General features: G+C 37.9%; 1 protein-coding gene across 4 annotated transcripts in view; it reads left to right on the top strand.

Annotated features, from left to right (window-relative positions):
- The first annotated feature begins 4420 nt into the window (after positions 1-4420).
- Positions 4421-14792, top strand: part of LOC133634064 (lysozyme g-like) — a 10453-nt gene continuing 81 nt past the window's right edge. The window contains exons 1-7 of one of the 4 annotated variants that reach the window (XM_062027031.1): positions 4421-4570; positions 9632-9696; positions 10367-10427; positions 10520-10597; positions 10696-10895; positions 14411-14549; positions 14625-14792. The exon at positions 14625-14792 is cut by the window's right edge and continues 81 nt beyond it. In XM_062027031.1, coding sequence (XP_061883015.1) covers positions 10424-10427; positions 10520-10597; positions 10696-10895; positions 14411-14549; positions 14625-14761 — 558 coding nt within the window. In that variant the 5' untranslated portion in view covers positions 4421-4570; positions 9632-9696; positions 10367-10423 and the 3' untranslated portion in view covers positions 14762-14792. Of the gene's footprint in view, positions 4571-7743; positions 7814-8315; positions 8338-9631; positions 9697-10366; positions 10428-10519; positions 10598-10695; positions 10896-14410; positions 14550-14624 lie in introns of those variants that run through there. The other 3 variants (XM_062027033.1, XM_062027032.1, XM_062027034.1) reach the window with 3 other exon arrangements.

The following is a 14792-nucleotide window of genomic DNA, read 5'->3' as shown; positions in this document are numbered from 1 at the left end:
TGATGTACATAATGAAAAGTAGTGGACCTAGTACTGACCCCTGTGGAACACCACATATAATACATACATTCTATAAAGTTAAAGTTCCAATTATAGTCACACACACACACTGGGTGTGGTGAAATTTGTCCTCTGCATTTGACCCATCCCCACGTTCACCTCCTGGGAGGTGAGGGGAGCAGTGAGCAGCAGCGTGCGCTGCGCTCGGTAACCATTTGGTGATTTAACACCCAATTCCAACCCTTGATTCTGAGTGACAAGCAGGGAGGGAATGGGTCCCATTTTTATAGTCTTTGGTATGACTTGGCCGGGGTTTGAACTCACAACCTCCCAGTCTCAGGGCGGACACTCTAACCACAAGGCCACTGAGCTGTGGTCTGAGCTATGTCTTAAAAATGGTTGATTTTCGATACAGCTTTTCAGTCAATGTAAAGCCAACTCTCTGACATGACACATCTCAAATATCTAAAACAATATTTCATGATTTTGACAATAGTCTTTTATTAAATCAATAAATATACCCACTGAATATTTCTTGTTATCCATGCAGGTTAACTCCTCCGCTAGCTCCATCAATGTCATAGATCAGGGGTTTAATCCGGCCCGCGAGATGAGTTAGTTCAGTATAAAAATGAGCTGCACTTTTTTAACGAAACAAACTGCTGTTCTAAATCTGTCCACTGGATGTCGCAATAGTAATTTTAGTGTAACTCATGACACTGTTTAAAGATGACATGTCAGCTGACTTCAAGCGCCCTCTGGATTGACTGACGCTACTGCGCGGCAAAAAAGAAATCAGCGCAGGGGCAAGCGATCAGGTGCTCCTATTGTGGCTGGCAGCAGATGGCGGCAGACTGATGCAGTATCGACGCAAAATACCTTCTTTCTGTCACGTGGGGGTCGCATCTTACTGCGGGGTCGTTCTTCCAAGATGCAGAAGGATAACTCCAGACAAAGCGTGAAGGTAGGATATGATTTAATCTTCGTAATTCATAACACATACACTGTAAAAAATACGATTTGCAATTGTTGGACTAATTAAAGTTTTCAAGTTAGTGGGACTCAGAAATAAGGTTTCACTATGTTTAACTACAAAAACAGTGTCTGGCCAGCAAACTTCTCTCTATCGTTGCATCAAAAGGTATTTTCAAATCACTACAACAAGGATTTTTGAGTTGCAGTTAGGCAAACGTCTTTTTGTTGGAAACCCCGTAGATTCCGTTTCAGGGGCACGAGTGAGTGGGTGTTAATATCGACCATGAACATTGATTATCCAAAGGAGATGAAGTACACATATGAAGCCATTCAGATTATCTTTTTCAAGCTTGGCTCTGTGCTCAAGTCTCCTCTGCCTCGGAAATAGAGATTCTTTAAAAAAAAAAGAAAATAAAGAATCGTTAATCTATTTCAGAGGCAGAGGGGACATGAGGTGCATATTCACTGTCAACTGATCAAGTTTGTCAACTGTTCTAATTTACAAAACACATTTTCTCTATCTATGATGATAATTCTATCATCAAATCATTACACAATTATATTGCCTGGCTGCTGTAAAAACATTTATTTCTTAGCTTTTAACTTCAGTGTTACAGGGATCCAATTTTACTGTTAGGGAAGTGTTTTATTCACTTTAAAGAAAATACCTGGGAAAGTGTCAAGGTCTCTGACACACCCAATTTAACCCTTCTGAATGAGAAATAAACAAGGTTTTAGATATAAACAAGGTTTTAGATATATTTTGATGTGTGCTCTTTATTTTATTTATTCATTCAGCATTTCTTAAAAACATTTACAGCAACATAAATGTTACTTGACTTGTAAAGGAAGTTTTCTAACTGAAGTAACAAGAATTTCCGAGTTAGTTGAAGGTAAAAATACATGGAATTGAAGCATGAACTTTATTGTTGGTCCGATGTAAATATCATAATTAGGTGAACAAGATCGAGTTGGCATAACTCTTATCTAAACTTGGAAATCTTAGTTAAGTCAACAACAGTAGTCAAAGTTCAACAAGAATATATGAGTTTGCTGAAGGTAAAAATACATGGAATTGAAGCATGAATTTTATTGTTGGTCCCACAAAAATATCATAATAAGGTGAACAAGAAGATCCGAGTTGACATAACTCTTATCTCAACTTGTAAATCTTAGTTAAGTCAACAATAGTAGTCAAAAGTTGAGAAAACGCAAAAATCTGGTTGCATCATGTTGCCTTGAAAATTTGCGTTTTCTCAACTTTTTTTTTTTACAGTGTACAAAAAACAGGAAGCAAACTAAAGGGCTGCGTGCCGATCGCACGGTACAAACTTAGCACAGGAATCACGAAACATAGAAACAAGAAATAACCCCACGTGCCTGTTGCATACAGCAAACAACGAAGCCAGACAGAGTGTGGCGAGCAACGTCAATAAATAGCTCTCTGATTGGTGCCCGGCAGCAGGTGAACGTGCCGAACACTAACCAGAGGCAGGTGAAACCAATCAGTACCCATGGTGACCAAAACAAACCCAGGAGTGCACAAAACAGGAACAGAGAGAGTCCAAAACTAACAGAACATGACTAAACAAAACAGGATCCGGGCCACGGATCATGACACTTTTGTTTTAAATGAACCATTCAATGGGTAAAATAACGAAACGGTAAGATGCAAAGACATAAGTCAACATGACCATCTTTGTAGTTACAGTTCCGTGCAGCGCTCGCAATTGGTTGACAATGCGATGCGCACCCTGGACTCCATTGTAAGACTGTGTGTTTCTACAGTTGTTGTGTTTATTCTATTTTATTTTATGCTTAAATCTTCCATGTTCACATTGGTTACGTTTGTAGTTATGTTACCTTCAATTCAGCTATTGTGGTCATTTTGACAGTTGTTTTGTTTATATTATAATTGTAATATTTGAATGATGATGAATGAATGTGTTGTGGCAGTTGACATTTATGCGGCGGTTTTAGGAAACTCTCGATTGCTTTTCTAAACGCGTTTTTAATGGTGAACTGCCAACATGAGAATGCTAAACAGGAAGTGCTTAAAGGCCTACTGAAACCCACTACTACCGACCACGCAGTCTGATAGTTTATATATCAATGATGAAATCTTAACATTGCAACACATGCCAATACGGCCGGGTTAACTTATAAAGTGCAATTTTAAATTTCCCGCCACACTTCCGGTTGAAAACGTCCATGTATGATGACGTATGCGCGTGACGTCAATGGTTGATACGGAAGTATTCGGACACATTGAATCCAATACAAAAAAATTCCACAGTATTCTGGACATCTGTGTTGGTGAATCTTTTGCAATTTGTTTAATGAACAATGGAGACTGCAAAGAAGAAAGCTGTAGGTGCGATCGGTGTATTAGCGGCGGACTACAGCAACACAACCAGGAGGACTTTGAGATGGATAGCAGACACGCTACCGTGAGTACAGCTTTGGCTTCCAAACATTTGAACGCTTGCCCGTACGTGCGTGTCGCTATGTGCATGTCACGTACGTAACTTTGGGGAAATATATGTTTCTTGCCGACTCTGATGGCGGCCGGGGTGTCGTCGAAAGCTACAACGCCCGCCGCCGCCACCGTCCCCTAGCTAAGTTAGCTTCAATGGCGTCATTAGCAACAGCATTGTTAAGCTTCGCCAAGCTGGAAATTATTAACCGTGTAGTTACATGTCCATGGTTTAATAGTATTGTTGATCTTCTGTCAATCCTTCCAGTCAGGGGTTTATTTATTTTGTTTCTATCTGCATTTGAGCCTGATGCTATCACGTTAGCTCAGTAGCTAAAGAGCTTCGCCGATGTATTGTCGTGGAGATAAAAGTCACTGTGAATGTCCATTTCGCGTTCTCGACTCTCATTTTCAAGAGGATATAGTATCCGAGGTGGTTTAAAATACAAATCCGTGATCCACAATAGAAAAAGGAGAAAGTGTGGAATCCAATGAACCCTTGTACCTAAGTTACGGTCAGAGTGAAAAAAAGATACGTCCTGCACTGCCTCTCTAGTCCTTCACTCTCACTTTCCTCATCCACAAATCTTTCATCCTCGCTCAAATTAATGGGGTAATCGTCGCTTTCTCGGTCCGAATCGCTCTAGCTGCTGGTGTAAACAATAGGGAAAATGTGAGGAGTCCTTCCTCCTGTGACGTCACGCTACTTCCGGTATAGGCAAGGCTTTTTTTTATCAGCGACCAAAAGTTGCGAACTTTATCGTCGATGTTCTCTACTAAATCCTTTCAGCAAAAATATGGCAATATCGCGAAATGATCAAGTATGACACATAGAATGGATCTGCTATCCCCGTTTAAATTAAAAAAAATCATTTCAGTAGGCCTTTAAAGTTTAATGGCTTTGTAACCTTGTGACAGTTTTGGTCCCATGTTTGCTTTTTCTCCGCCTGTGGTATTTGAGTTCTGGTCCTGTGCGCTCATTTTGATGTACTCCCTTCCCCCCGCACTTCCCGTTGACGAGATCATTCACTATTGCTTTTCCTACTGCAGCAGCAGTCTTAACGGCATTTTGCAGTTTTCTTCTCTCTTGCTCATGTTCGTCGTTTGGCTTTCTGGAGGGTAAGTTTGTTTCATTTTTTAACCACAACTGACTAGTTTGCCGACCCGGTTGCGACAGTCCTGATTAGGGCCATACCCAAAACACTAAAACGTGCTAAAAAAGTGAGGGGGTTCTGGGGTTGGAGTGTTTGCATCAATTCTATATGATTGTTTACCTCCCCACTGTCCAAAAACACGTACAATAGGTTTAGGTTTAGTTTCCAGCACACACTGAAGCAATAGGAAATAGAACTAGATGATGCAATTCATGAAGGAATTGCGTGTGAATGCTCCAATGCTGAAGTTGAAGTGGAATGCTGACAGAATGTAGTATCAATGTAAAAATAGTTTGAATGTTGGAATGGTTTGAATGTTGAAGAGCTGACCTTGAACTGAAATGCTAATGGAATGTAGGATGAATGTAGAAATGGTTTAAATGTTGAAATCGTTTCGAACGTTGAAATGGTTTGAATGTTGGAATGGTTTGAATGTTGAAGAGTTAGAATTTCCAGGAAAACCGGAATTTGGTTTGGAACATGGGAAAGCGTTAGTTTGAATGTCCAGGATGAGTGGAATGTGTTAATGTTGGAATAGGTTGAACAATGTGGGAATTGTGCAACTTGGAAAAATGTCCCAGTCATTTCAATGGGAAACTCCTGGAAATTTGGGAAAAGCAAGATTTTTTGAAAATAATTAGGAGCATGAATGTCCTAATTGAGCTGAATTGGTTGGTGTTAGAATTGTTTAAATCAGGCAATACATGTTGAAGTAGCTAATGGTATTAGGGAATTTGGGGAAAATCTGGAATTTTTTTTAACTTGAAAAAAGGGTAGTTTGAATTTCCAGAATGGTGTATTGTGTTGAAGGTGGAACGGTTTGAATGGGTTGAAGAATGTGGGGATTGTGGAAGTTTGAAAAATGGCCAATCCATCTTGAATGGGGAAAATGCAAAACAAAAAATAAATTACAGGAAATCCGGGAATGTTTTTTTAGAATTGTTGAAGTAGAGCACACAATTCCTGAACATGCTGAATATTTTGAAGTTGGAACAGTTTGAATCAGATGAAACATGTGTAAGTTGTGGAACTTTGAAGAATGTCCCATTGATTTCAATGGGAATATAAGAAAAAAAAAGGGAATTTTGGGAAAAGCGGGATTTTTTTGAAAATGGTAAAAAAAACTTGAATGGTCGGAATGAGTTTAAAGGGTTGGTGTTAAAATTTTTGTAATCAGTGGACAAATGTTGAAGTAGTAACATGTTTAATTGAGAAATGGTATTATGGAATTTCCGGAAAAGCTGGATTTTTTCCAGTTCAAAAAGCAACTGTTTTTTGTCTTGATTTAAGAGGAATGTTTTGACCAAAGGGATGAAATGCGTTGAAAAATGTGGAAGTAGTAGTCGCCAGAAAAAAGGGTGGAAATAGGGCTTTGGAAAACCAGGAATTCTGGAAAATCCTGGAATTTTTTTTTGGAACTTGGAAAAAAGGGATGTTTGAATTTCCAGAATGGTGGAATATGTTGAAGGTGGGATAGTTTGAATAGGTTGAAAAATGTGGAAGTTTGAAAAATGGCCAATTCATTTTGAATGGGAAAAATGTCCTGGAAAACTTGGAATTCTGGGAAATCTGGAAATTTTGGGAATTTGTCAAGGGAAAGCCCGCGATTCCCGAATAGGCTGAACAGTTTGAAGTTGGAACGGTTTGAATCGGGTGAAAAATGTGGAAGGTAGAACGCGCCAAAATCTGGAGAATAATAATAATAATAATAATAATAAGTTGAATAAATAGATGGATTTTGGTGTAGAAAACCATACAGTATGTGTGAATGCTTTGGAGCATTAGCACAATTAATCAATTACATAGCGATAGGATGCATTACCATGCATGTGTTCTGCTAAACCGTGTATAATGTGAGTAAAATGAAAGTAAAGGTTAGGATCCTTGATGTGGGAAAAAAATGAAAATAAAACCTTGACGACCCTCTCTCTGGGGGTATGGGGGAGTGAGTGAACAAATAATTCATGATATGTGACTGAAAACAAAACTGAAAGTTAAATGTAAACAATTAAAACTACTCAAAGTGGGCCAGGGGCCTCCCTGGTTTAGAGGGGAACAACGACAAAGGAAAAAGGAAAACAATGAACTATGTTTACTAGTGCAGCCAACAATAGCGATGTAACAATATGAAAATAACATATCACAGTTATTATCGCAGTATAACCTTTAACCAAGTTTCATAAAAATTAATTAACACATAACATACTTCTTTTTTTTTTTTTTTTGTCCTGTCCAGCATCTCAGGCAAATCATATAGTTGATGTAGATGCCCATATCGGCTGTACAGATTTACTTTACATAAGAGAAGTGTGGGATACTTCTCTTGTTGCCTTATTTGTATTTGACTTTATCAAATGGATTTATATTATAATTTGGTGCAGCCGGGCCGTAGCAGGAGGGGATAGAAAGAGGAAAAAAAGGAATACAGAGGGGGAAATTGTGGGGACAAGAGGGGGATAAGACAGAGACAAAAACAACAAACACAACAATAACAATAACAACAACAATAGAACAACATCAGCAAATAGGATATGTACAAATATGATGGTAAAAGTGATAGCAAAGAAGCAGTTAGCGAAATAAATAATAATACAGAAATGACAATGAGCATTATTACACTACAAATGGAGCAATACAAATACCAATAGAAATAGCATTATTGATAATGAATAATAACAATAATTTACCTCTATTATCAACAATACAATTGTTCAAATGCAACAATACATATATGTAATGATAAGTTGAAATACAAAAGAAAGCAGGTAAATGGAGGGGAAGGAAGAGAAGCCAACTATATTAACCTTGTAGATTGTTATAGTAACCATAGGTTGAGCTTTGTCAGTGTGCCGTGTGTTACCCAGTTTCCCCTAGGGTAACAACGTTAATTTATGTTTGAGGAAACGTGATTATATGCATGAGTGTATGTATGTATATTTGTACAGTATGTGTATACGTATGTGTCATGTCTGTTGATCATGTTTTTGTTTGGCCATGTGCTGTTTGTTTTTTGGACTCTTTTTTAGTTCCTGGTTTCACTTCCTTGTTTTGTTTGGTTTCCATGGTCACCCATTAGTTTTCACCTGTCATGTCACGCACCTGTTTCACGTTTTGAGTCACGCACCTGTTAATCAGAACAACCCCGCAGCTCGCTCGCTGCGGGGTTGTTCTTCCAACGCAAAAGACAGCTTCGGACGACAGCGTGAAGGTAGGCTTGGATTTATTTAACAAAGTCACTCACTACCACAAACACAAAAATACAACAAAAAAGGCAAGCGTGCCTAAAACACAAAAGAAGCTGCTAGTTAGCAGAAGCTATGACATGGACTATGACGGGGGTCGGCAACCCGCGGCTCTAGAGCCACATGCGGCTCTTTAGCGCCGCCCTAGTGGCTCTCTGGAGATTTTTCAAAAATGTATGAAGAATGGAAAAAGATGAGGGGGAAAAAAAAAAATAAAATTTTGTTTTAGTATGGTTTCTGTAGGAGGACAAACATGACACAAACCTCCGTAATTGTTATAAATCACACTGTTTATATTAAATATGCTTCACTGATTCAAGTATTTGGCGAGCGCCGTTTTGTCCTACTTATTTTGGCGGTCCTTGAACTCACCGTATAGTCTGTTTACATGCATAACTTTCTCCGACTTTCTAGGACGTGTTTTATGCCACTTCTTTTTCTGTCTCATTTTGTCCACCACACTTTTAACGTCGTACATGAGTGCACAAAGGTGAGTTTTGTTGATGTTATTGACTTGTGTGGAGTGCTAATCAGACATATTTGGTCACTGCATGACTGCAAGCTAATCGATGCTAACATGCTATTTAGGCTAGCTATATGTACATATTGCATCATTATGCCTCATTTGTAGCTATATTTGAGCTAATTTAGTTTCCTTTAAGTCCTCTTAATTACATTTATATCTCATGACACATGTAATATGGCTTTTAATTTTTTGCGGCTCCAGACAGATTTGTTTTTGTTTTTTTGGTCCAATATGGCTCTTTCAACATTTTGGGTTGCCGACCCCTGGACTATGACATACTTGGTCAGCAAGAGACATGAACCGGTGTGACAAAGACAATGAACGAGTGAACATAAAGAAAGACTTAAACACAGACATGATTAACAGGTGCGTGACTCAAAACGTGAAACAGGTGCGTGACATGACAGGTGAAAACTAATGGGTGACCATGGAAACCTAACAAAACAAGGAACTAAAGAAGAGTCCAAAAAACAAACAGCACATGGCCAAACAAAAACATGATCAACAGACATGACAGTATGTTTGTACAGTGAGAGTATATGTACAGTATTTATATATGTATGTTTGTACAGTGAATGTATATGTACATGTATATGTATGTTTGTACAGTGAATGTATATGTACATGTATATGTATGTTTGTACAGTGAACATACTTTCTTGGCAGAACAATATTGTTCTGGCTTCTCAGGAGCCACATTACTTCTGAGTCTTTGAAATGTACCCAAAATACTTTGCGCAAGACTGCCATTGTAGTCTGAATAGAGTGGAAAAAAATATTGAATATGCTTGTTAAACAAAACCTCTGCTGTTTTTAACGACTTAGGCCTACTACGCTACCGTGTTTTAATGTCGTTTATTACGTTGGTACTTGGAGAGCCAAGTTTTTTCCTGAGGTGGTACTTGGTGAAAAAAGTTTGAGAACAAAAAATATAGACCACAAGGACAGGTTTTAAATGTGGAAAAAACCCATAAAATTACCCCTTTAAGGCATCAGAGAGTGAGGTTTACCATGTACTCTTGCACAGCTACATATGCTCTTTAATCATTCTGTAAAAGATAAATCAATGTTGTTGTGCATAATAAGAGTGACTAACAAATTCTCCATAAAGCTGACGAAGCAATACGCACATTTGTCTTTTGAGCTCAGTAAACCATTTGTACTGTGACTGGTGAGTGAGGGGTGAAAGTAAGATTCACATGGAATTGGTCAAAATGAAACTTAAGTTTGAGTATAAAGGCAGATGTCATGTTTCTAGAAGACTGCAGAAGGCTGACTGGCGTGAAGACACACTGAACACCAACGAGACACCATCAAGCACAGGTGAGTGGATTGGAACAGATCTTTCTCTAATTTGAATTAATCCATTTCTACAACAATACCTCTGCTAGCTAAGTGTAGAATGCCATTCATAGTTGCCATGTCTTAGTTTATTTTAAATGGTTTATTTGCTGTTTGCATGTGTAAAATATCAATGACTACACTGCAAAAAAAAGAGCTGACAAAATATAAGCTAAAAAGACTGGAATTGAGGGAAAACAAATACTAAAAACTGCCCATGCACCCAGTTAATTTTACTTGATAAGACAACCTAAATTAAGATTTGAACCTCTACGATTTAGCACAAATAAGCATTTTATTCTGAAAACAAGCATTATTCAACCTTCACTTCTTAAATGAAGCATCCTTGGCATGATGCAGAATCTCTGAAGAAGATGTTCTATGTGGGGAAAACCAAAATGTCTCTTTTGAATAGTTAATTTCAATGTTTTTAAACCAGGATAGACCAAATATGCTAAATTTAAGATTAGGATGTAAAGTCAATGACTAAAAATAAGTAACTAAGTTCTTGAGATGACATTTAAAATCTTGGCAAGGGGAAAACCATTTACACATGTGAGCTGGGAATTAAGTCATACCTGGGGAAAAAACAAAAAATATGTGATTGTCATATTCACATGTATTTCTTCTATTTTTTCATGACTGTGTTAAGCTATACAAACTACACCCGGTTGTTTCCTGCTAAAAGTGGGCAAGACTACAAAGGACAATGTGTAAGAGCTGCTTTTTTAACAGTGAAGAATGCATGCCTTTAAATGACATAGTCGAATGGAGACTTTTTTACATTTTTTTATTATTTTTTTAGCTCACAGTGCTCTTATGGGGGCTCAAACAACTGGTGCAGGACCAGAAACATCTCGGCAGGACAACAAAGGTCTCAGAGGTAATAAATAAAAACATCCACTTGCTCCGTGTGGAGTGTGAACGCACCTGTGTGCTATCACTGCCACCCACATGCTTCTGTCTTGTGTGTCTTTAAAGGTGTGCCGGCGTCTCACGACATGGCACAAACAGATCTGGGCAGGATGAACCAGTACAAGTCCATCATTACCCAAGTGGGAAATGCAAAGGGAGTTGATCCTGCCATCATTGCTGGCATCATCTCCAGAGAGTCCAGGGCTGGGAACGCACTGGACTCGAATGGCTGTGGAGACCATGGCAACGCCTTCGGCCTCATGCAGGTTGGTATAAATAAATTGTTATTAGTGGTGTGGCTCAATATGTAAGGAGTTGTGGATTAAAAACGTTTATGAACCGCAGCTCCTCAGTCCTGGCAGCACTCATGCAGCCTGAGAGCATGATGCTACATGTTTGACTGTAATCACTCGGGCTAGTTTTAACTAAAGACTTTCATCATTACATTTTGACCATCATCGACGATCAGTCGAATCTATGGCCTTTTTTTAAAAAAAAAAAAAAGAGAAACAAGGAGTTGGGGACTAATGTTTTTTTTGGTTTGGTTACGGCCGACAAATAGTTTTGCTCAATAAAATGAGCGATACAATTCCTATCCTGTTTAAAGCGTCTCGAAAGACGTTACAAAAATTAAACAGTTTGTTGGTCACCTGTCACTCAGAGTTGCATTGCAAAGTCATACAGAAAAAAATGTTGTGTTTTTTTGTCTCGAGTTTTGTGCCGAACATAGATTTGCAGATTTGAATAATGCTCGCATCAGTGTTCGTTTTGACAGCAGTTTTTAATTTACAGTAGCTTTAGTCAATCTTTTGACAAAAAGGCATTTTAGTTTTAGTCATATTTCAGTCAACTAAACTGATTACATTTTAGTCTAGTTTTAGCTTACTAAAATTACAGTAAAATTTGTCGACTAAAATATAAAGGTTAATGCATCTTTGATACTGTCATGTACTGTAGGTCGACTATTTATTTGGCCAATTATGTCTAAACGAAAATATTACTGCTCTTAGGAGTTTGTAAAAAAACAAAACACTTTCAACGCCAGTGTACAGTGCATGGAAATATGTATTATGGTCATATGAAGAAACAAACCAGTTTTATTTTATATTGTGTAGAACTACATACAAATATACATATATACGTTAGGTCAGTAAAAAACACAGAAGCTATTTCATCCCTACAAGCCCGTTTTGCAGGTTTCCCTGCTCTTCAGGGGATTTTGAAGAACAGGGAAACCTGCGAAACAGGCTTGTAGGGATGAAATAGCCAGTGTTTTTTCTTGACGTAACGTATATTCCGCTTTACCCCGGTATTAAGCACAGTATAACGGATAAACCACAGAAACCTCGACTATACATATACAGGTATATATATATATATACACAGTATATACACACACACAGTTTCAAACATACAAACGTTTGTATATTTATAATCACATACCCATCTTTCGTTGTGTGTTAGCTTGAAAAATGACAAATATGGTCTTTTGGGTTGTCGAGTTGTGCAATTAATAGCTGAACAGTGTGCCAAGGACTTTATGGGTATCTTGCGGGTATCTTGCCTATTAAATTTGCAGGCAATGTCGCCCATTGTCTACTACAAAAAGTAGTGGTAGGGAATCAGGTCTCACCAGGTTGGTAGTGCGTTCTTTACGCATTCGTTACTCACGCTTAAAGTGAAGGATGAGGCAAAAATACAGTGTTACCGTACCTACAAAGCTTGACTTCAAAAAGGTGGAAAAAGCTCCGTGCATGAAACCGTCTGCAATGCAGAGAGGTGAGGCTCTTTCTCGGGGGGTAAAGAGAAGCGAACAACACTGAGGTCGCTCAATATTACGACAGTCTAGGGCTCGTATTTTAACACAAATTTAAGTTACCCATGTCACGACGACCTTTACATGTCTGGTTTTAAATGAACAAATAAAGCTATACTTGCATTTTAAAGTTGCTATTTCCTCTCCGTGTAGCGTCGCCATGTTGAAAATACTTTTCAGAGCTGAGCTGGTACATGAAATGAAATGAAATGAGTTTATTTCGGTCATATAATCAACCATTTTGTGTGATCAATTTAACAGCACATATTATACATATTAACAATCATTTACATACACGCACAAAAAGAAAAAGAATGACCGAAAAAGGAATAGGCTGAAGCCAAGGCTTATATTTGCCTATCCTATACATTCACTGAAAATTAGATTGGCTGGAACATCAACGTTCAAAAAATCAATGGGCTGAAAGTAATCGTTGCTATATTTTATAATTTTCCATTATTGCACCTTTCAAGGCTTTCTTAAACCTTAACAAAGAACTACATGTCTTCAACTCATCACTGAGCTTGTTCCACTATTTAACTCCTAAAACTGAAATACATTTGTATTTTGTATTCCTTCTTACGTTACATATTTCAAAAATCAATATCCCCCGTAAATTTGAGTTTTCTCCTCTTAATTTAAATAACCTAAGAATACAAGCTGGAAGGCTGCTGTTCTTTACTCGAAACACAATTTCCATTGTTTTTAAAAACACAATATCTGAAAATTTTAACACATTACAACTTATGAATAATGGATTGGTAGGTTCATAGTAGCACACTTTGTGTATTATTCTAATTACCCTTTTTTGAAGTTTAATTATTGGGTCTGTTTGTTTTATAAACATTTCCCCAAACTTCACAATATGTTAAATATGGAAAAATAAAAAAATAATATAACATATGCAGACATTTCTTATTCAGCGTGTGTCTTACTTTATAAAGAATAGCAATGGATTTGGATATTTTTCCCTTGATATATTCAATATGCGGTTTCCAACATAATTTATGATCAATTATTATTCGCAAGAACTTAGTTTCATATACTCTATCAATTTCCACTTGATTTAATTTTAATTTTGCTTCACAATTTGTCCTTGCACCACTAAACACCAAAAATGTTGTTTTCTTATCATTTAATGATATCTTATTAATATCAAACCATTGTTTTAGCCTCTATTATCCTCAACACTTCCTTCAAGTCTCCTCCTGAACATAATACATTTGTATCATCTGCAAACATAATACATTTCAATTTATTAGATACTGAACAAATATTTAAATAAAGTATAAATAACTTTGGTCCCAATACCGAGCCTTGTGGAACCTCACAAGTTACTCTTCTTGGCTGTGATTTAGTCTTATTAATTTCCACATATTGAGATCCATTACTTAAATAACTACTTAACCACGGTTGTGAAACACCTCTTATGCCATAGTTTTCCAATTTTTGCAAGAAGTAAGGAATGATCGATTGTGTCAAAAGCTTTACATAAGTCAATAAATACACCAACGGTGTGTTGCTTTTTTTCTATTGCTGAAGCTATGTTTACTTGACATGTGCACTTGTTGCTAATGGGAGAAAAGCACACATTCGTCAGCCGGACTCAAGGGATCCTTGGAGCTTTTTTGAATTGGGACAGCCTTGCACACCAAGAAGACGTCCGCTCCCCACAAATGCGCACTTGCAAAGAATGCGGCCGTCAATTTGAGACAGCTAATGGGTCGATGAAACGTTCGTACACTGAGACATGGTTCATAACAGCAAAGCATATTTTCATTCGGTCTGTGGTTCGTAAATCAAAAAAGTTAGTACGTGATAGATTCGTTAATCGAGGTTCCACTGTATAACACACAAGTACCAACTCTCTGTCAACCATTCAATGAACAGAACTCCTGATTGGTCAGAATGTCTTTGGATTAATAAGGTGTTGGTCTTCTTCTCATCACTTTCTCATCTTCCCAGGTTGATAAGCGGCATCACAGACTTATAGGTGAATGGAACAGTAAGGAACATCTGTCTCATGCCACACATATCTTGACTGGTTTTATACAAGACATCAGAAGGAAGTTTCCTAGAGGGACTGCATCGGAGCAACTCAAAGGTTTGTACGTCAACTCTTACATGAACTTGCAACACAAGTGTATTCTCTTTTCTCATTTGCATTTAACGCTTGCAGGTGGGCTAGCCGCCTACAACCAAGGGCCTGGAGCTGTTGACTCTTTGAGCGCGGTTGATGCTAACACCACTGGTAGGGACTATTCCAATGACGTCATTGCCAGAGCTCAGTGGTACAGCAACTATGGAGACTTTTAGGAGTGAGAAGAATGAAGAAAGAACAGAGGCG

Source organism: Entelurus aequoreus, linkage group LG18 (assembly GCF_033978785.1).
Source record: "Entelurus aequoreus isolate RoL-2023_Sb linkage group LG18, RoL_Eaeq_v1.1, whole genome shotgun sequence".
Lineage (NCBI taxonomy): Eukaryota > Metazoa > Chordata > Actinopteri > Syngnathiformes > Syngnathidae > Entelurus > Entelurus aequoreus.
The sequence above is the reverse complement of the archived record's forward strand: the minus strand, read 5'-3'. Positions and strand labels throughout refer to the sequence as shown.